This window comes from Gadus morhua, chromosome 2, assembly GCF_902167405.1.
Source record: "Gadus morhua chromosome 2, gadMor3.0, whole genome shotgun sequence".
Classification (NCBI taxonomy): domain Eukaryota; kingdom Metazoa; phylum Chordata; class Actinopteri; order Gadiformes; family Gadidae; genus Gadus; species Gadus morhua.
This window is the reverse complement of record NC_044049.1, coordinates 15587655-15607213: the sequence shown is the minus strand read 5'-3', so window position 1 is coordinate 15607213 and position 19559 is coordinate 15587655. Positions and strand designations below refer to the sequence as shown.

Below are 19559 nucleotides of genomic sequence, written 5' to 3'. Positions count from 1 at the left end.
TCTTACAGTTATGAATACATTTTGTGATATTCTCCCAGTTCTTGTATCATAATTGTTGCATGAATCATTTGTTTTATAACTTTTATCACAGTATGTATCTGCTTAGTATATCAAATGTATAATTTATCGGTTTTGTTTAATGTACTGTCTTTTCAATGGTAGGCTATAGCATACTTTAATGAATGGCATTGGCAAGACATAACTGGTCGTAACTCATTCACTTGGGCACACATTAGCGGTCAACGTCTGATTAGTCGAGAAACAATACTGCATACACATTATTGAAACTAAAAATATTAAAATCTCATTCAGTAATGCATAAAAACCCAGCAAGCATACATATTGTGAATACCTCAACATCCTTAACAACAAGAATATATCGGTTAAACAAAAATGTTTATTGAACAGAGACCCGTCCGTGCTACGCTTCTGTGGTAGTGTGGATTACATCCATTCAAACACTGGCATAAGAATCACGACACTAAACCAAACAACTGTCACTTTACGGCAGTAGACATGGCTTCTCACTTCAGCGGTGTTTTGAAGCTGACAGATCTTGATGATTTCATAACGCCATCCCAGGTAATTGACATCTACTACATGACACCTGATTATATTGAAATGTTCTTGTCGACTTTTTCTGCTATTGCCATGATATTTTAGTCACCGTAGCGTGTGCAGGAGGCTGTCTACACTCTAAAGTCTAGACACTACTGCGCCATGTGTTTGTTTGACATACACCATGCAGTCAAATATATTGGGAAATATAACAATAACTTAAATATAACGTTAACTTGAGGGTGTAGTATCTTTAAAATTGTGCTGATATTGTGATATATTGTGGAAATCTTGTAGTTAATGACAATTAGTTTGTAGTACAACCATTTGTTTGCAGGATTGCAGTCTTCTTACTCAGCCATTACTCAGCACTTTTGTTATGACGTTGGTTACAGCCAATGCAATATGCTTTTTAAGTTGGTTTTCTGCAACCATCTGATATATCATATACCATCTGTTTTTAAACGTTTATTTTTACTGCTGGTATTTTCTTAATTATAAATGTTTGTTAATAACAACCGGATACTATTACCGTATTTTGAGCAAGACATGGCAATATTGGAAGTATTTGGTTTTTTTTAACAGGAATGTGTCAAACCTGTTAAACTAGAAAAGAAGCAAGGGGAATCTGTTGCGAAAATACAAATCGAAGACGATGGCAGCTACTTCCAAATCAACCAGGTAGGTTGTAGCTCTCAAGCCACGTAGGACCATTTGACCAACACAACAGTGGCAAACTCTTAACATTAACATATTCAAATTAAACCTTCTCGGTGTCCCTAGGATGGCGGGAAGCAGAAGCTGGAGAAAGCCAAAATCACATTAAACGACTGTCTGGCATGTAGTGGCTGTATCACCTCTGCTGAAAGTGTCCTGATCGCCCAGCAGAGTCAGGAGGAGATCTTCAAGGTGCTCCGCAATAACAAGGTACATGCTAGACAATCAGATATTTTACATTTAAGGTAAGCTAGTAGATCACTATTTTAAACTATTGAGTTCGAGGATGTTAAATCCATATGGCAGATATGCACACACGCTCGTATTTTCTTTGCCCTCCACAGCTGGCCAGTGCCACAGACCAGGTGGTGGTGGTGGTGTCAGTTTCCCCCCAGTCCAGAGCCTCCCTGGCCGCACGCTTCGGGATGAGTAGCAGCGAGACAGGCCGGAGGCTCACGTCCTTCCTCAAAGGCCTCGGTCAGTGGAACCGCAGAGTACCTCCTTAGTATAGCCTTGCTGCCAAACATTTTAATGAATTCATAATACTAATCTAATGTGGAGGGGTTTGCAAATGACAAAAATAGGAAGACAACACATAATATCCATATAATGTCATACTAACATATAATACACATTTGACACAATCAAAACATCAGGTTCAAATCCCTCTATTTAAACATTTCAGTGGACCCATGTGTGATTTCACCATAGGGTCGATTTTGAAATGGCTTTTTATGGCTTATCTAAATTTATAGATAGATAGATATCTATTTCTCTCTGTCAACATCAACTAAATTCATCCAACTCTGGTACAGTCAATGACCATTGTCCCTTTTTTAATACATAAATAAATGAAAAGCGTTTACACAAAGTTACAAGGTGTATAGGTTGTAGAGGTCTGTGTGGTCAGGATGTAGCCTGGCATTCTAGTAGTAACATGGTACTAACGATGCTGGGGTTACGTTACAGGGGTCCATCACGTCTTCGACACAGGCTTCAGCCGGACCTTCAGTTTGCTGGAGAGCCAGCAGGAGTTCCTGGAGCGCTTCCAGAGGAAGGAGCAGGACAAGTCAGCTCTGCCCATGTTGACATCTGCCTGCCCAGGTATTATTACATTCAGATGGCCCAGCCATGACCCAGACCCACCTGCTAACCAGAGCTGGCTGAGGTAGTGCTCACTATAACACTGTTGTCACACAGATAGAAAGATATAATCAAGGACTTTGTTTGCTATTAATGTTGTGATGTAAATCTTTGTAAATCCTGCCTTTTGGAGTAAGTGTGAAGTTCAGTACTACTTATGAACCTGTACATTTATTAAAGCTGAAATAAAAAAAAAACGACATCACGCTCTATCTGTAAAATGACCAACACCCATGGTGCAGTTACAAGTGTGTTTGTGTGTTTATATTTATAAGGTTGGATCTGCTATGCAGAGAAGACCCATGGGGAGTTCATCCTTCCGTATATCAGCACCACACGCTCTCCCCAGCAGATGATGGGATCCCTGGTGAAGGACTACTTCGCTGAAGCACAGGTGAGGGAAGAGTTACACATAACCTAAGTCACCTTATTAAAATATCCTGTCGCCTCTCTTTATTTGTGGTTGTCTGTTTATAAGCTTGTGGACGAATGGCAAATATATTGTTCATTTCAGTTGTTGATTGGTTGATAATTGGTTTCTCGTGGTTTACTTTGCCATATTAGCCTGGAAATCTAGACCCACATTTAGAAAGCTGTAGGGTCTGGCAACGAGTAATGAAATTGGCCCAAATCGAGGGCTGGCACCGAGCATGCGTTTGAAAATATCACTGCACGCAATTGGATTACACTTCGACCCATCAGCAGAATACAAGGGGGGACGTATCCTGAGTCCCATATGCTCAGCTACCAGCAGAGCTAACCGATAGATTAGACTCTTCCCGTATCCGGTCGGTAAAACAGCAAAAACATCCTTCTTGCAAAGGAAAGCTTCTTTTAGAGGAAAAGGCAAGTCTAACTCTTTTATTGTAGTGGCCAAAGCCGTTTTAAACAACTGGTGTTCATCCGTAGCCATCTTGCAATGTTTACGGACTGATTCCCTAGCAGTGCTGTGGTCATCTGTTTAGCTTACTTCTGGCCCGCCTATATCAGATACACGGATGTAATTGGTTAACGTTCGGATCCAGGGGAATCGGGGAATGAGTATATTGCTCATTTGACTCACTGAGCGAATTCAAATTATGCTCTGGATTTCCAGGGTATTGCCCTATGGAAATGCGCCTAAATTGGCAAAACCACCCCACACCACTGTGCCATTCATTTCATGCAGTCATAAACTGTGATTAACTGAACATGATGATGATGATATTGTTTTGTCTTATGGTCAGGGCTTGAGTCCTCGGCAGATTTTTCACGTAGCGGTGATGCCCTGTTACGATAAGAAACTAGAGGCCTCCCGGCCAGACTTCTACCTCGAAGAAGCAGAGTCCCGAGAGGTGGATCTCGTCATCACCTCTGGCAAGTTGTGTGTGTGTGTGTGCGTGTGTGTGTGTGTGTGTGTGTGTGTGTGTGTGTGTGTGTGTGTGTGTGTGTGTGTGTGTGTGTGTGTGTGTGTGTGTGTGTGTGTGTGTTTTTTATTGAGTTTTGATGTGTTGTCCAATTGATGTCACTGCAGGAGAAGTTCTGAGCATGTTGGAGCAGGAGAAGGTGATTCTGAATGAGGTCAAGGCTGCACCCCTAGATGAACTGTAAGTGATTGATCTGGTTGATCAGTGTTGAACCGTTGCTTGCTACGATCCACAAGAGGCACTGGAGCTATAAAAATGTTACGTTGTACATGAGTTCTAAAAGATAGATTTTTTTTTCTAAAACCTTATTTATAATGATTGGATTTTAGTTTTTAATTTGTGTGGTACCTAATCAGTATGTATCCTTGCAAAACATATCAAAATATAAATTGACAAATGGTAAATAAAACACAATGAAAGACATTAAAAAATTACATTTAACAAAGAGATCTGACTGCATTTATTGAACTAAATGAATACATCTTGAAGTGCATCAGGTGGTAGGTGATGGTTTGTTTAACTGTGTGCAGATTCAGCAACGTCAACGGCGGTGAGTTACTGAGCCATGCGGGTGGGGGGTCCGGGGGTTACCTCCACCACGTGTTCACACACACCGCCAAGCAGCTGTTTGGAGAGGAGGTGAAGGAGCTCACCTACAAGACACTGAAGTAGGTCCTCCAAAATATGCCACAACAAAAAGGCTTGGCTGGTGAAGAGAAGACGCATCCATTGTTTTCATGACAAATCAACTAGTCAATTGTCGCTATGCATGTTTTTATTTTATGATATTATTTATTTTTGTCTCCAAATAATGGTAATTAAATGCTGTCTTCTCCAACTCAACTAGGGATAGTACATCAGTAGTGTTTATTTTTTTGTATTCTTTCAGATGTAAACAAAGAGGAATGTCGTTCTTTCTACAAGTTGGTTTTACATTTTGAAGATGCTTTTATTATTCTTGCGACTTGGGGATTTCATGTCCTTAATGAGCAGGTATTGGGGGGTCAGGGCATCTTCATCGATGCCAAAAGTTAGGGTGCAATGCACATTAAGGGATCGAACCCAGTTCCCTCCACCGCCCTGCCCCCTTACCATCTCCCCTTCACCCATAGGAACAAGGACTTCCAGGAGGTGACCCTGGAGAAGGATGGCGTGGTGGTGCTGCGCTTCGCCAGTACCTACGGCTTCCGTAACATCCAAAACCTGGTGCAGAAACTCAAGAGGGGAAAGTCCCCGTACCACTTTGTGGAGGTTATGGCCTGTCCCTCAGGTAAGGAGAGGAGGGGAATCCAAAAAGACAATCGGTCGTTTTATTCAATATTGAAGCCAGCGTTTATGGTAATAGTTCAGATAAATAGGAATGCTGTATTAATAAAAAAAGTGCATGAAAAAAATTAATTTGAAGCCATTCAAAAATATTAAGTTACTACTACAGCCTTTGGTGTATAAATCCATTTTGTTTTTCATATTTGCATTTATCAAATCATTGTCAATCATGTCCATTAACACCTACTCAGATGAATTCTCCTGCTATCCTCCGCCACCAAATAACACATGCTCTCTGTTTTTCTTTCAACCCTGGCCCCCACCACCACCATGCTAAGGCTGCCTGAACGGAGGTGGCCAGCTGAAGCCCCTGCCGGATCAGACCAGCAAGGACCTCCTGCAGCAGGTGGAGCGGCTCTACAAGGCCGAGACGGCCTCCCTCCCAGAGGACGACACCCGCGTCTCGGACCTCTACCACTCCTGGCTTCACAACGTAGGGGCTGAGCGGGCCAGGCAGCTGCTGCGCACACAGTACCACGGAGTGGAGAAGATCTCCAACGGGCTCATCATCAAGTGGTGAAAAGGCGGAGATGGAGAATAGGATGTGATTTTAGTTATGGTTTTTGATAAAGGAAACGCACACATATCACGCATATAGGCCTGAATCGATCTACACGAAAAGTATCAAATGTATCTCTACAACCGTCCAAGGGAAAACAGGTTATTTATATAATAATTTTTCACACATTCTTTTTCGCACATTTTGACGTTGTGGTTGCAGAAAGACTGCTCGTCTATTGTGTGAAGACTAATATTTTCAAATAATGAATAAATGTAACACTATTTTATCATTCCTGCATTATGAAGATTGCAATTAAATATATATTTTAAATGATCATGCCGTGTGACTCAAATTACATGTGATGATGTGTGTGGCTAAAATAATAACTTGTAATAGATATATTAACACTACATGGAATGATCTGATCAATGACATGTGATGTTGTGTGTGGCTAAAATAATAACTTGTAATAGATATTAACCCTACATGGAATGATCTGATCAAGCCCATCATATCATAACATAAGACACCCGGCTCTTCAGTTTCCAATACCTTGTTTTAGTTACTGCACAGGAAGGGCGGTAGTATTAATATCAAAAAGTCACAGTTAAATAAAACAACTTAGATGAATTTAACAAGAACATACAATTACATGCAATACATTTATCACATGGGTCTTGTTCTGTTGCACTTTGTCTGTCTGACATCTTTGTTAGGAAACCACATCATTCAATGCATTGGGCTTGAGTGAGATGAGACACCTTTGTGGAATTACCTTGTGGCTCTGTCACGTTAAAATTGTACCGGGGGCGAAAATTGTACCGGCCTACGTCATCGTTTGTTTACATCCTGACAGCCTGACAACCTGCCCGGCAACAGACGACGCGATGCAGAAAACATGTTTCCAAACGACGAAATAACATAATACAGATAGCGGATCGCTATCTGTATTATGATAGATAGCGATAACACTTGTTTTTACTTTATATTTGTATTGTATTTAATTGTTTAATCTAAACAATAAAAAAATTTGCCCGCAAAACGGGCGATCGCGTCAAATGACGCGTCAAATCACGTAGGAAGGTTCTTGAACATTCTAGACTATGAAACCTGCTTAAAACACTCAGTTTACTAGCTAAATTCGATTAAACAATTCGATACAATACAAATATAAAGTAAAAACAAGTGTTATCTAGCGATCCGTTATCTGTATTATGTTTCAAGAACCCTCCTACGTCATTTGACGCGATCGCCCTTTTCGCGGGCAAAACATTTGTCATTTGACGCGATCGCCCGTTTCGCGGGCAAATTTTACAAATACAATACAAATATAAAGTAAAAACAAGTGTTATCGCTATCTATCATAATACAGATAGCGATCCGCTATCTGTATTATGTTATTTCGTCGTTTGGAAACATGTTTTCTGCATCGCGTCGTCTGTTGCCGGGCAGGTTGTCAGGATGTAAACAAACGATGACGTAGGCCGGTACAATTTTCGCCCCCGGTACAATTTTAACGTGACAGTCCCCCATATGCAGAATGTGTCCATTAGGTAGGTCGCCTTTGCCTTCGGATTTCATCCAACGTGGTATTCACTAAGCCTTAAAACCCAAGTTCCATGTTTCAGGCCACTTGGTTCGTAAGTAAAAGAGTGCTCATCTGAGTGCTCATCTGCTCATCAAAAAAGGCCACTATCCAAGACAGGGCTTTTATACTTGATTAGGAGAGGGGAAGTACAGCCCATAAATGGGTACTTCCTTGATAGCGCATGAACTCTAAAGAAAGTTCCACATTAACTTTTTCAGCTCGTAGGCAAACATTTTAACAGGAAACATTTAGTTTGCTGAACAGCTTTACAGGAAAACTTCAATGCGAGTTACTGGAGCCATGCTACTGTAGACATTATTGCATCCAACTGCCGCAGAACGATGCGTTACGAATAAGTTGATAATATATATAATTATAATTGTGTGCGTGTGGCCATTAAGAGTTGAGATAGTGTTTCCCCTAGAATTTTTTTTAGGCCCGGTGGTAAGAGCTGATAGTGTGATTTGTTATACATTTTTCACGGGATGCTAGAGTATTTGTTGGTTATTTCCATATAAAACAATTGCTTAGCCATCAGAAGTTGGTTAAGTTATGGACATATAAAGAACGAGGCTAGTGTTTCGCGGGGGCGGTAAAAATGTCCATGGTAACGGCGGGCTGAACCAATCAGACGTCGCATTTACGCGATCGGTTCGTGGTATAGTTCTTCTGCCGGAGAATAAACAGTGTTTTTCTAAAAACAAAGTTGATTTAATATAAACTAATTTCATGTACAGGAGCATAAAGCACCAATACATATTGAGATAGCAGGTGGTGAGCTTGGATGGTTATGATATTATGGCTAATAATAATAATTAAAAAAAAAATTCAATTCTTTTTTTTTTCATTTTTTTTTTTTTTTCTCTTTTTCTTTTTTTTTTCTTTTTTTTGGCCGGTTGTTGGCCTGGCGGGGGCGCTCGTTGGCCTGGCGGCCCGCCAGGCCTGAACAATGGTAGGGGAAACCTGATGAGTCAAATAATATTTCTGTAACGTCTTTCTGCACTTGCTTGTGAGACCAAATAAATATAGGGCTAGGTTTAACTGGGTGTCCAATTGACCCACAACTAAACTATATAACTGATCTTTAACCTCATAGACACCACAGACCTTCAAGAATGGACAAGAATAAAATGGGTTAATTTAGGAAAAGTTAAAAAAATGTCAAATCTAAGGCATTTTAATTTGTTCAGAAGCGTCCACAACGTACTTGGTGGTAGGACATTTAAAAAGAAAGGTCAACGTTAAGAATGGGTTATTTATTGCACTGCAGGTGGTTTATAACTAATTGAACAGAATCATTCCAACTATTATTTTACCTTTGATGATTAACAGACAAAAACAGAAATTATTGTAAACTCAAGTAGAAATAATTTCCAAATTATTATAGATTTCTGTATATGGATCATCCTTGATAGAATGTTTATCGTAAAGCTTCTACACAACAAAAAATAATAGATAACATATTAAGACAAGTAGCAGTAGGCCTAATCAAAAAGCTCTCTGTAGACACACTGTGGAAGTGTTATACGTTAACAAAAAACTATTTCGGAATTAGCCATTACATTACAGTGGAAATTATTTACAGGTAAAAGTTCTCTTCCTCATATAATCTAAAATCAAGCATTACGCCAGATTGGCTCCTGTAGCATTCCCCCAAAATATGTATTTGTAAAAAAAAATGAATTATTTTATATTTTTCAGTTTTAAAACATAACTTACTTAGAATGCCTCATTACCATAAGTTTCAGTTTTTTAAATAAATATTACATTGGATTCCAGCTTTTTAGCTCAATTTTGAGAAATAAAACATAAGACTCATTGTGTTTCCAATAGCATGCAGAGATCATATTCGCGCAATGAGCTTCACAGCTTGGGGACCTTAAAGCTATCCTTCTCTTTCCGTAGACTTCTCATTGTGTTAATAGCCTCAGTCTGTTTAACATGGTCTTGCACAGACTTCTCTCTAGAAGCAAGCAGAGAAAATAACACATTTATATCTTACCAACCATACAAAATAGTTCGTACTTAAAGAGCCAGTGAACCCAAAACCAATTGTCTTTGTTTTAAACATGGTCATTTGACATACAGTATAAGATCGTCAACATATTTATCTATGCCATTTACTGAAATTTCCCGAATTTAGAGAAAGATTGGGTAAATCCTGTTTTTGCCATTCTCCCCAAAACACTTTGAACGTTCCACTTGTATACAAGTGGCATTCTTTTCGTGACGTCCAAGTACCTTTTCCCCAGGCACTCTGACTTCAGGACCCAGGTCTGAGCAGCAATTTAGTATAACGCTACGGTGTGTGGCACATTTAATATACAACATCGCTTATCATAACGCTAATAAGTTACACAACAAAGGTACTGAAGAAATATCATGAAGTTAGCGTGGGTCGGAAAACCATGGGAATAACCATGGGGCTAAAACTCTTCTTTTTTTTTTCAAATCAATTGTTAGAATTCCATCTGAAACAGTGGGTTCACTGGCGCTTTAGGTAAAAAAAAATCGGCTTTCCTTATAATAATAGTAAGATAACAGGAATTTACATACTTTACTCTCATAAAAGGGTTGTATGTGAATTCATCTGCCACAGTGGATGGAACGGTAGGTTCACCCTTGTCACATTGTTCCTAGGATTACGTCACATCAATAAATCAAATGTTATTCTCATAGGCCCAAACAATGACAGCAACCAGCTTCACTGAAAGGAAATCATGAGATAAAATACCTTGGCCCACTCTAGCTTCTTAAGAATGTCTTCATTGTCTGGTTCCACGTGTCGTGCAAATTTCAGATTGCTGACGGTGTACTCGTGGCCGCAGTATACACGCTGAAAACACAAAGGAAAATATTACTGGGAAATTGATACTACAAGGCACTTATGAAACATCTCCCTCTGCTACAAAAAGAATGAGTTAAAGTAAAGGGAAATAAAACACATCAATGGTCCCATATTCGCCCCCAAAGCATCGGAGTATAAGTTTAATGATGGCTCCTGTCTACTATGCATGTTCATTTTAGTAAAATAGGTTTACATTACAGATTAAGTCTTTGGAAGCAGTAGTTACCGTCTCAGGTGGAAGTTTCCCAAGAGTCTCTATCAGGGCCTTGTACATCTGCTCCGCCGTGCCTTCAAAGAATTTACCACAGCCGGCAACAAAGAGCGTGTCACCTGGAACAAATGAACGGAGCCTACATGCAATATTTATGTTTTACTGCAGAAAGCATCTTTCTCAAGGATGCCGACAGATGTGGACATGGGGAAATCTTACGATCATCATCGTACACAAAGAGGGCATAGGCCAACCTAAGTGGCGATACCTGTGAACACTGCTGGGGGTTCGGTGCTGTTTTCTTTGGTTACATAGTAACAGATGTGGCCGGTCGTGTGACATGGAGTGAACAGGCATTTCACAGTGAGGGAGCCAACCTTGGAACGCACACGGAAGTATGGTTCAATGCATTTAATAAGGAACTTTATTAGACCCAGGATGGACAATTAGGATTCAGAGTACAACATAGTCAAAACAATTAAAATGTTGAAAAAAACGAAGATAAAATATGTATGTAAAAGATATGAATGAAATTGAATGAGATTTCAAGGCATCTACAATGCATGAACCATTTGCATTATGGCCACACAAATTACTTAGCTAGCTAGTAATTTATTACAGTTTAGTAATTCAAGCAGTTAAAGGTCCCATGGCGTGAAAAATTTACTTTATGAGGTTTTCTGACTTTATTATAAGTTCCCCTAACCTGCCTATTGTCTCCTAGTAGCTAGAAATGGCGTTAGGTGTAAAACGAGCACTAGGTATCCTGCTCTGCCTTTGAATAAACAAAGCTCAGACACGCCGATTTGGTTTTTCCCCTTATGTCCTCAGATGGGGACATGTTACTTCCCCTTTCTCTGCTTTGCCCGCCCAGAGAATTTGGCCCGCCAATGAGAGAATGAGCTACGACCATGCGAGCGCCACGCGTGTGCGGGTAAATAACAAAGAAGTGTACAACACTCACGTTGATGTGTGTGTATTCACACACACACACACACACACACACACACACACACACACACACACACACACACACACACACACACACACACACACACACACACACACACACACACACACACACACACACACACACACACACACACACACCCCTTTGTTATTAGTGTTATGGCGCATTACATGTCGGGTTCTCTGACGTCTCTGGTATTTCGACAACGAGACTCGTAGCGGTGGTTATCTCAGCCATGTTTGAGAAGGAATTGGGGGAAAGATACTTTGGCTTTGACTCCCTGAAGTAGATGAACCGCGCTGGAGGAGAAAGGGATTGTTGACCGCAATTGTCTCCCGCCAGAGCCCCGCTGCCCCGCTGCGAGGCACCAACGCCGCGGGGCGGGGATACCTCGGCGCTGCCCACTGCCGAGGTAGTGGTGCCTCGGCACAATACACAACTCAAGTATTGGACAGCCATCTTGCTCAAGAACACAATTCGGACATGCATACAGAGAGTCTTACTTTGAGGGTGTTGGAATGAGTGACTTTCTTCGTGAGGGCATCAACTCGGTCATCCCCTCCATACACCTTTAGTCCCGGCATCAACCTTACCATCTTCTCATTCCCACCAGCATGATCCCTGCAGAGCCAACAGGCTTATGTTACCCACTACAATAACCATCAGGATGCCAATGCTTTTTTCAAATGGCAATAGTAGATATTGTTTACCAATGGTGATGGGTTGTCAACACTGTTGTGAGACGTACTCCATGTTTTCTGACTGCTTCAATAACCTGTAATGGCACAGCCACAGTTGAACGTTAACTTATTAAACTGATCTCAATGTTGTCGCCATACAGAAATAACTGTCCCCAATGCATTATTATATTCAGTCAAAGTTTGTGGCTCCACCTGGGAAGCTTCTCTTGGTTTGCTTTTGTGAGCATACACTAGGTGTTAGTGGGGGAACTCCTTCCGGAATTTTATCTGGTTTCCATCTATCTTCTCTATGGGCTGTGATCACTATACAAGGCCTAAGCCCAGTGGTGTAGTCTACGTGATACGCAGGTATACGCCGTATACCCACTAGGAACGCACCAGGATTTGCGTATACCCACTTAAAAATGTGCACGGATACGCATCAATCGTCTTGTGACAGATCTTTCACTTCTGTGTTTATTTTTCGGAAATATCGGTTGGGTATAACTGCAATAAAATACTTTAAGCAGGGGAAGTAATCTCCTACATTCACCATTCATAAAATTCCCGCTGCGCGCTCGCGCTCTGCCCTGTCTCTGTTATGAAGCGCGAAGCTGCCCCTGCATCTCTGCACGTTAGTTGGCGGGCCGAGCCCCTCCTTCTCGCGTGTGTGTGCGTGCGTGGGCGTGCGTGTGTGTGTGTGTGTCCAGTCCTCCCATATTAATGTGTAAACTACATAATAAGTAGTCAACAGAAGACAATGTTTTAATCCCACTTTATATCTCCTTGTTACTTTTAGATGAGAACCCCTGGCCAGCCTTTCAGACTGGGTGTCAGGCTAGGGAATTTAAAAACATCCTTGGTTAGAGTGGAGGGAAAAAAAGTTTTAGGTAAATGTCAGCCAACATACAGGTATACACAATTGAAATTCATAATGTTAATCACTATGCAAATGAGAGTATAGCTAATTAATGGTCATTTTTAAGGTGCAGTAATTTCACACTTTTACACAATTCAATTACTGTATGGTATGTTAGATAACAACAGTAAGAGCTCAAATTAGAGCAATTGAAAGAGTGAAACATTACTCTCCTGTCATCTCCTTGTTAGCCATGGATGTAAACAGTTCATTAAATTATATTGAGTAGATGTTGTCCTTGTTTAGCATGTGCTATTGCTACTATATATACAAAGGACAACTTGTCATTTTTGTGTTCTATTTGTTCATACTGTTATTAAAACTGATAAACCTACTCAGCTTTCCATGATTGTTGATCATCATTATACTCTTAAATCAGCGGGTTGTAGACCCCTGCGTTGGTGAGTGTGGTGCAACACCCCATAAGCGCCACACACGTACACGTACCGGTCGGACGGGTTTGTACGAGGCTGGGAGGGAATCATCACAGTATACCCACTACAATCAAATAGACTACACCACTGCCTAAGCCCTTGGTATGTGTACAAGGTACAGGTCTCAAGGCACCCTGAGTCTGTTCTATGTGACACATCATCTGGTTTCACCAAACCATGACCATATATAATGTTATGCTGAACAACTACATATAATTATGGCCTAGAAAATTCGGTTGTATGGCCTAAACTAGTTTCTAAGTTTGGTTAGGGAATTATGTGGCATTTCCGTGATAAAAGATAGATTCAACAATATAAGTGTCTGTACAGTACACATATTAACAGGTTGCGAACAAAACAGAAATACAGACAAAAAATATACAGGCTTGCTTTACTCATGTTTAATCATGTCTCGTTTACTACCTGTTAATATGTAAAGACACACATTCACATTGAGATAAGGATTTATAATCGTTCACAAAGAGTGAGTATACAATGGGAGTACTCAACCTACCTTGATCGGCTCGACGGGGTCGACAATAGCTGCTTCTTTGGAGTCCACATCGATCACAAGGTACATGTAGTTGTCACTGAGCGCTGGAAGTAGTTCAATCTTCATGTTGGATTGTTCGACAACCGATGACTTCCTCACTAGGTTGTGGATGAGAGCAGCAGCCTGGGCTTTCACTTTCACAGGGACTGGATGGATGTATCAGATAAAGGTTTACAATGACAGCCTTTGATATTGACAGAAATAATAGAATATGATCGACAACCGAACTAAAGTTATGGAAAGAAGGAAAGTGAGCTTCAATAGCCTTTTAGGCAAATCAAATATTTAACAAATTGGTCTAGCTTGAGTCAAGTTATGATTGACATTTCTTGAAAACGTGGGAATAACGGCAAGTTCGTTCGAAAAGCAACATTCAACACCTATTTTATGATGAATACGACAGCTATAAGAGTTATTATTAATATGCTGAACATCAGCGTAAAACCAAAATAAAAAAAACACAGCCTGGCAAGCAGTGACATTCTAAATAAAGACTGCGTTACACCGGTTATACAACCAACAAAGTGCACCAAACTAAAGTGTCGGCTTAAAAATGAAGAAAATAACAACAAACCAAGGCTGTAAGTCGTTGCAGCTCCGAGAAAACCAAGAGTGCAGGCATTCGTTAGCAATGACCTGAATAACATAACAACGCTGATATGTGCAATAAGGTAAACTGGTTCTTTTGGGTTTGGTTGGCGCGTAGTTTTGCGTCACATATCAACTTTAACCTCCTCGACTCCACCAATCGGGTGAGGGGGGAGTGTTACGGGGTAGGTTTGCTTGGAACGGAGCATTTGACATATATTTGACATTGGATTTGAGTTTGCTTGCATGCACTTCAATAGGGATACGGGGTATACTGTTCAGTGTGCAGTTGTGACTGTATATATATACCACTAGCTATCCCGTTTCTATGTTTGCTAATTTAGCCCAAAATATTTGTTCCCATTTGAGGCTCCGTAGATTGCCACCTCACACGGAAGTGGGAGGGTTTTGGTAATAGGTCCATGGTTTTGCTGTCAAAGGTCATTTTTACAGGCGCGGACTGCTTTGATGCGGATGAAAACTTTTTTTGAGACACGTAATGACTGCTCGAAATATATCTCGGTTCTGGGAATGGGGCAGGAAAATCATCTGCGTGGGAAGAAATTATGCTGACCATGCAAAGGAATTAAAGAATGCTCTTCCTACAGAGCCTATTTTGTTCTTGAAGCCACCTTCTGCATACGTTACCGAGGGCTCCCCTATTCTGGTCCCGTTCTACTCCAGCAACTTGCACCATGAAGTTGAATTGGGGGTTGTAATTGGGAAGGGCGGCACGGCTATCTCTCAGAGTAACGCTATGGACCACGTTGCGGGCTACGCGTTGTGTTTGGACATGACAGCCCGAGACATCCAGGAAGATTGCAAGTCAAAGGGTCTGCCATGGACACTGGCTAAAGCTTTCAACACCTCCTGCCCCATAAGCGAATTCATTCCCAAAGAACGGATCCCTGACCCGGGAAACGTGACGCTGTGGTTGAAGGTGAATGACCAGTTGCGACAGAACGGCTGCACGGCTGAGATGATTTTCTCAATTCCTTTTCTCATCAGTTACATAAGCGAGATCATCACACTGGAGGAGGGCGACCTCATCTTAACCGGGACGCCGAAAGGGGTCTCCGCCGTACAGCAGCACGACGAGCTCCAGGCGGGCATAGAAGACGTCATTACCATGAACTTCAAAGTCAATCGAAAAAATAAATAAATCAAAATCATGTGTGATTTAACAAATGTATGGATGCAAGTGTCGATTGGAAATGATTTATTATTGAAAATGATGGATTAACATGTGATTTCATTTGTTAAATTAATGAAATGCTGTTTATTCGCCAGCAGGTGGCGCCACTTTAGCGCAAGTGTTTGCAACATGTTAAAAATATCTAGCGAATGCTTATGATTGCTCATTGGTTGTTCATTTAACTAAATATATTTTTAAGCCCATAGTAAATTAAAGATGATTTACAAATATACGTAACGTATATATGTATATACAGAACGTATACCTTTTCTTTCATTAAATGCTATACTCATTTTTTTCAAAAATGGAAAAATGAAATGTGTATAGAAATGAATTAAATTGTTACGCGTTTCAAATGCATTTGTATACATTCTCCTTGCACCAAAATATATCTACCTTCCTCTCTGCAATTCATGGTGATATGTTAGTTATCAAGCCATGCCAATCTTCTCACTTGCTTAATTAGATTAGTTGTCTTCCTTCCTTCGAGACATTCGGTGTCCTTTGATCATGCTCAATTTAATCAAGTACTTTATTGTCAAGAAGTGTCCTAAAATAAATACTTTTTCATCAGTAGCCCAAATTTTTTTTAATAGATAGGAATTAGCCTTATTAATCTATATAGCAGAACGTCTAGTTGAGATGACATGGGCCTAGGCTTGAAACCGGGTAAAATCTTGTTTACTGTTTCTTTAAGAAATATTCTACCAAGGAATAATAAGTAATGTCTAACATAAATTAATTATATATATAATTATATATTTTTTCAGAAGGAGATCTTATACATTGTAGTTCTACAAACATGTAGCGATATAAAGTGAATTACCAGATTTGAGCTTGTCATTAGACATTCGATATTATTATAAAGTTAAACATTAATGATTATATGATGACATTAATCCTAATTCAGGAGTCTGTAATTTCTAATCAGTTCCCCTTTAAGAATGGTTCTTCAGTCTACTACTGTTTGGTCCTGATTGTAAACGCTGTCAGTTTGGTCCTGCTTGTAAACGCTGCATATTTTAAGGATCCCAAACTTACAATTTGATGCAACAAATAGGGACAAAGAAGAGCTAAACTTCACACCATTCCTGTCGATTCCAGTGACAATATTGAATATCACATTTCCTCAAATGTGGTTGAGCACGGACGTGTGAAGTTCAAGAAGACTACCTGCATGGGAATGACCACATTCTTGCAGCGCTGTCAAACATCTGTTCCAGGTTCAGTTACACCTCCTTCTTTCCCACAGGCCTCTCTGTTTTCAGGATCAATCAGGGGTCTTCACCCCCCCCCCCCCCCCCCCCCCTACTGCCCTAGCCCCAGCGGCCTGTCCTGGGCCTGTCTACCGTAACCCGAGTCCCCTGTACATCCATCTCCCATCACTCTGGGGCATCGTATCACCCAAGCCTAAGCATTGGCCCTCAGGGGCCCCTGGGGGCCGGTGTGTCCATCAATGGGGAGCCAGGTATGACAGATTCAATAAGGCTCTCCTCAGTGTGGGGGGAGGGAAACGGCTCATAGCCACCACAAGGCGTTTTTCTGGCTTGTGCTAAAATAGATCTAGAGAAGAGGGTAATGGGTGTGTGTGTTTTTCTTTATTCTTAATACCCACGGTTCATTGGCCCCTTGAAACGACTATTACACCCCGATGGATAGTTCAACGGTAGCTTCAAAGACCCATAGACACAGCTCTGGACCAGGCATTTAGCAGCCTCTGAAGTGGTGTTTGGTCATCGACGGGAATAACAATGACACTGGTACGGAATAGCTTACCTGGAAACCCCCACCCTGTCCGCTATTCCTTCATCGTAATGTCACGTTGAATCAAGCTTGGAAGTTAAATAGAGTCAAAACCATTTAACGCAGCGTCATTCGTTTAGACTCCATTATTTCCATGGCTTGAGCTGTTTAAGACTTTGTCTTTAAAGGATTCTGATGTGCAAAAAGGAATCAAAGCATGCAGTGGTGTCAGACATTTCATGATGACGTCAGGAAGAGGCAAGTGTTTGGTAGAGATTCCTATTTATTTACTGGAGTGGATGTAGGTCTCCTGACAATCTATCGCTTCCATTGTCTGATGTGATACAAATACAGAGGGGAGTAGCTCCCCCCCCCTCCTATTTCTTAGAATTAAATTATGGACAGTCATAATCATACAAGACACAGCAGGTGAGAATGAACTGGAAGCACTTATTCCTCATGTACTCCCTAAATTTACCGAAACTTAAGAGTGTGTAGAGTAGAGTGATGGACTAACAACTAAAATATGCAAATTACTTGTTATAGAAAGTGTAGATAGACCAGCCATTGGAATATACTACAAGCTAGACTGAGAAAAAGGTTAGATAGACTATCTAGGATGATATACTTAACGGATAGACTAACTAGTGTTTATAGAGAAATAAAGTAGACAGATTAACCACTAGGATATACTTATAGAGAAATAATGTAAATACAGTACTACTAACTAGATGGAGAAAGAGTGGAGAGTGTGTGTGTGTGTGTGTGTGTGTGTGTGTGTGTGTGTGTGTGTGTGTGTGTGTGTGTGTGTGTGTGTGTGTGTGTGTGTGTGTGTGTGTGTGTTTGTGTGTGTGTGTGTGTGTGTGTGTGTGGTCATTATCCAGATACATTATCCAGATACCTTCATCCAAAGTCATTAGTAGGTAGGGCATTGTCATCGTGATGCTTTGTTCTGATGCGGACATTGGGTATCTAACCCAGTAGTTTTTAGCTGGTTGTTCTACACTGCTCACGACCAGACTATCCTGCCAACGATGTTCCGTGAGAAGGTCTTGCATGCGAAACGGTTTTAGAACTGGTCTGCGTCTGTGTCTAGGGGAATGACCGTTGGTGACAGCCTGCTATGTGTGCCATGTAGCATGTCACGAGACCTTGCTGTGGTGTCGTCATTCTAAGCCCAAAACCACCGGCATAGCCAACAGAAGGAACGACTTAGTAAGTATACGCATATACACATATGTCCTCATCACTAATCCGCACATTCCTAGGAAAGTAGAAAGCTTGATTACGTATATGAACATATTTACTTTCTCTCACTCTTTCTCTTTCTCTCTGTATGTGCGGGCATGTTGCATGTCTCCTGCGTGCCTACGAATTCCTGCATTTAATTTTTTCCCAGTTAAATTTAAACATTGTTTTTCAAAGGTTTTTCCTGTCAGCCTGCAAACTTTGAAGGCTTAGGGATCTATCTCTTCATTTGCAGAAGAAATAAGGCAAAAAATGGGATGCTGGGTTTTGATCAAAACCCAACCGATAAAGTGACGACAAAGACATAAATGAAAGGGCCCAATAAGTGCCTCTCTAGCCTACACTGTAGACCTGGCAGAGTTACTGCAGGAGGAAGAAGACCACTCGGAGGGAACTGTAAACTGGAGTCCAATGAAACAGAGCCGTGTTCAAAAGGTCGATGCTAGGTCAACACACTCGTTTTCAACAAAGGGTAGGAGGTCGGACAACTTTATAAATAAAATAGATCTCAGTTAAGACGGACGTATAAGGGGAAAATAAGGTAATGATGCTGTCTATACGATTTTATTTTGGCTCCTCATCCATTTTGAAACATGAGTTTTGTCCTAGGCCTTGCTATAAGAGTGAAGTGTAAACATAAATAAGTCTGGAAAACAATCAAATAAATACCATTGTAATACTTTAATCCATAGCCCAATAAAGACCTTTTTCCAAAATGTACTTTTAATAACATTCCAATCCTAATTACGCTCTCAACAATTAAAGCACGGAGCCAGGCTTTAACGAGAAACCTTGGACCCTTTACCACAGGGAAGAAAGAATTTCCCCAGGCATTTGTTTCCAGGGTTGAAGGAGACTGCGGTGAGGGCGGAAAATGTGTGGATTCCTGTTCAAGTTACGGAGCGTCTTCATTTGCCTCTCCTCAATTTG

General features: G+C 40.8%; 3 protein-coding genes across 3 annotated transcripts; 2 read left to right on the top strand and 1 right to left on the bottom strand.

Annotated features, from left to right (window-relative positions):
* The first annotated feature begins 333 nt into the window (after positions 1-333).
* On the top strand, positions 334-5986 carry narfl (nuclear prelamin A recognition factor-like). The gene is made up of 11 exons (XM_030338443.1): positions 334-582; positions 1144-1239; positions 1342-1485; positions 1620-1752; positions 2245-2379; positions 2694-2812; positions 3645-3774; positions 3932-4004; positions 4355-4492; positions 4937-5094; positions 5429-5986. The coding sequence occupies exons 1-11, from the start codon at positions 517-519 to the stop codon at positions 5668-5670; spliced, it is 1434 nt and encodes a 477-aa protein (XP_030194303.1). The 5' UTR covers positions 334-516; the 3' UTR covers positions 5671-5986.
* A 2415-nt stretch (positions 5987-8401) lies between these two features.
* On the bottom strand, positions 8402-14587 carry hagh (hydroxyacylglutathione hydrolase). Its single transcript, XM_030339401.1, has 9 exons — positions 14430-14587; positions 13817-14001; positions 11980-12044; positions 11773-11890; positions 10568-10676; positions 10315-10418; positions 9975-10076; positions 9797-9876; positions 8402-9203 (listed from the first exon to the last, which is right to left on the bottom strand). The coding sequence occupies exons 1-9, from the start codon at positions 14500-14502 to the stop codon at positions 9104-9106; spliced, it is 936 nt and encodes a 311-aa protein (XP_030195261.1). The 5' UTR covers positions 14503-14587; the 3' UTR covers positions 8402-9103.
* Positions 14588-14662: 75 nt separating this feature from the next.
* Positions 14663-16214, top strand: fahd1 (fumarylacetoacetate hydrolase domain containing 1). Its single transcript, XM_030339413.1, has one exon. It carries the CDS (start codon positions 14943-14945, stop codon positions 15603-15605), a length of 663 nt encoding a protein of 220 aa, XP_030195273.1. The 5' UTR covers positions 14663-14942; the 3' UTR covers positions 15606-16214.
* The last annotated feature ends 3345 nt before the right edge of the window (positions 16215-19559 follow it).

What these genes read in the sequence shown, in the direction of transcription:
- narfl (XM_030338443.1), top strand. Translation starts at nt 517, where the DNA reads ATGGCTTCTCACTTCAGCGGTGTTTTGAAGCTGACAGATCTTGATGAT. An exon ending in CTCACCTACAAGACACTGAA is followed by an intron (nt 4,493 to 4,936) that starts GTAGGTCCTCCA and finishes CTTCACCCATAG; the next exon opens with GAACAAGGACTTCCAGGAGG. An exon ending in GGTTATGGCCTGTCCCTCAG is followed by an intron (nt 5,095 to 5,428) that starts GTAAGGAGAGGA and finishes CACCATGCTAAG; the next exon opens with GCTGCCTGAACGGAGGTGGC.
- hagh (XM_030339401.1), bottom strand. Translation starts at nt 14,502, where the DNA reads ATGTTATTCAGGTCATTGCTAACGAATGCCTGCACTCTTGGTTTTCTC. An exon ending in TTGACAACCCATCACCATTG is followed by an intron (nt 11,891 to 11,979) that starts GTAAACAATATC and finishes TTGGCTCTGCAG; the next exon opens with GGATCATGCTGGTGGGAATG. An exon ending in ACCCCCAGCAGTGTTCACAG is followed by an intron (nt 10,419 to 10,567) that starts GTATCGCCACTT and finishes CATTTGTTCCAG; the next exon opens with GTGACACGCTCTTTGTTGCC.
- fahd1 (XM_030339413.1), top strand. Translation starts at nt 14,943, where the DNA reads ATGACTGCTCGAAATATATCTCGGTTCTGGGAATGGGGCAGGAAAATC.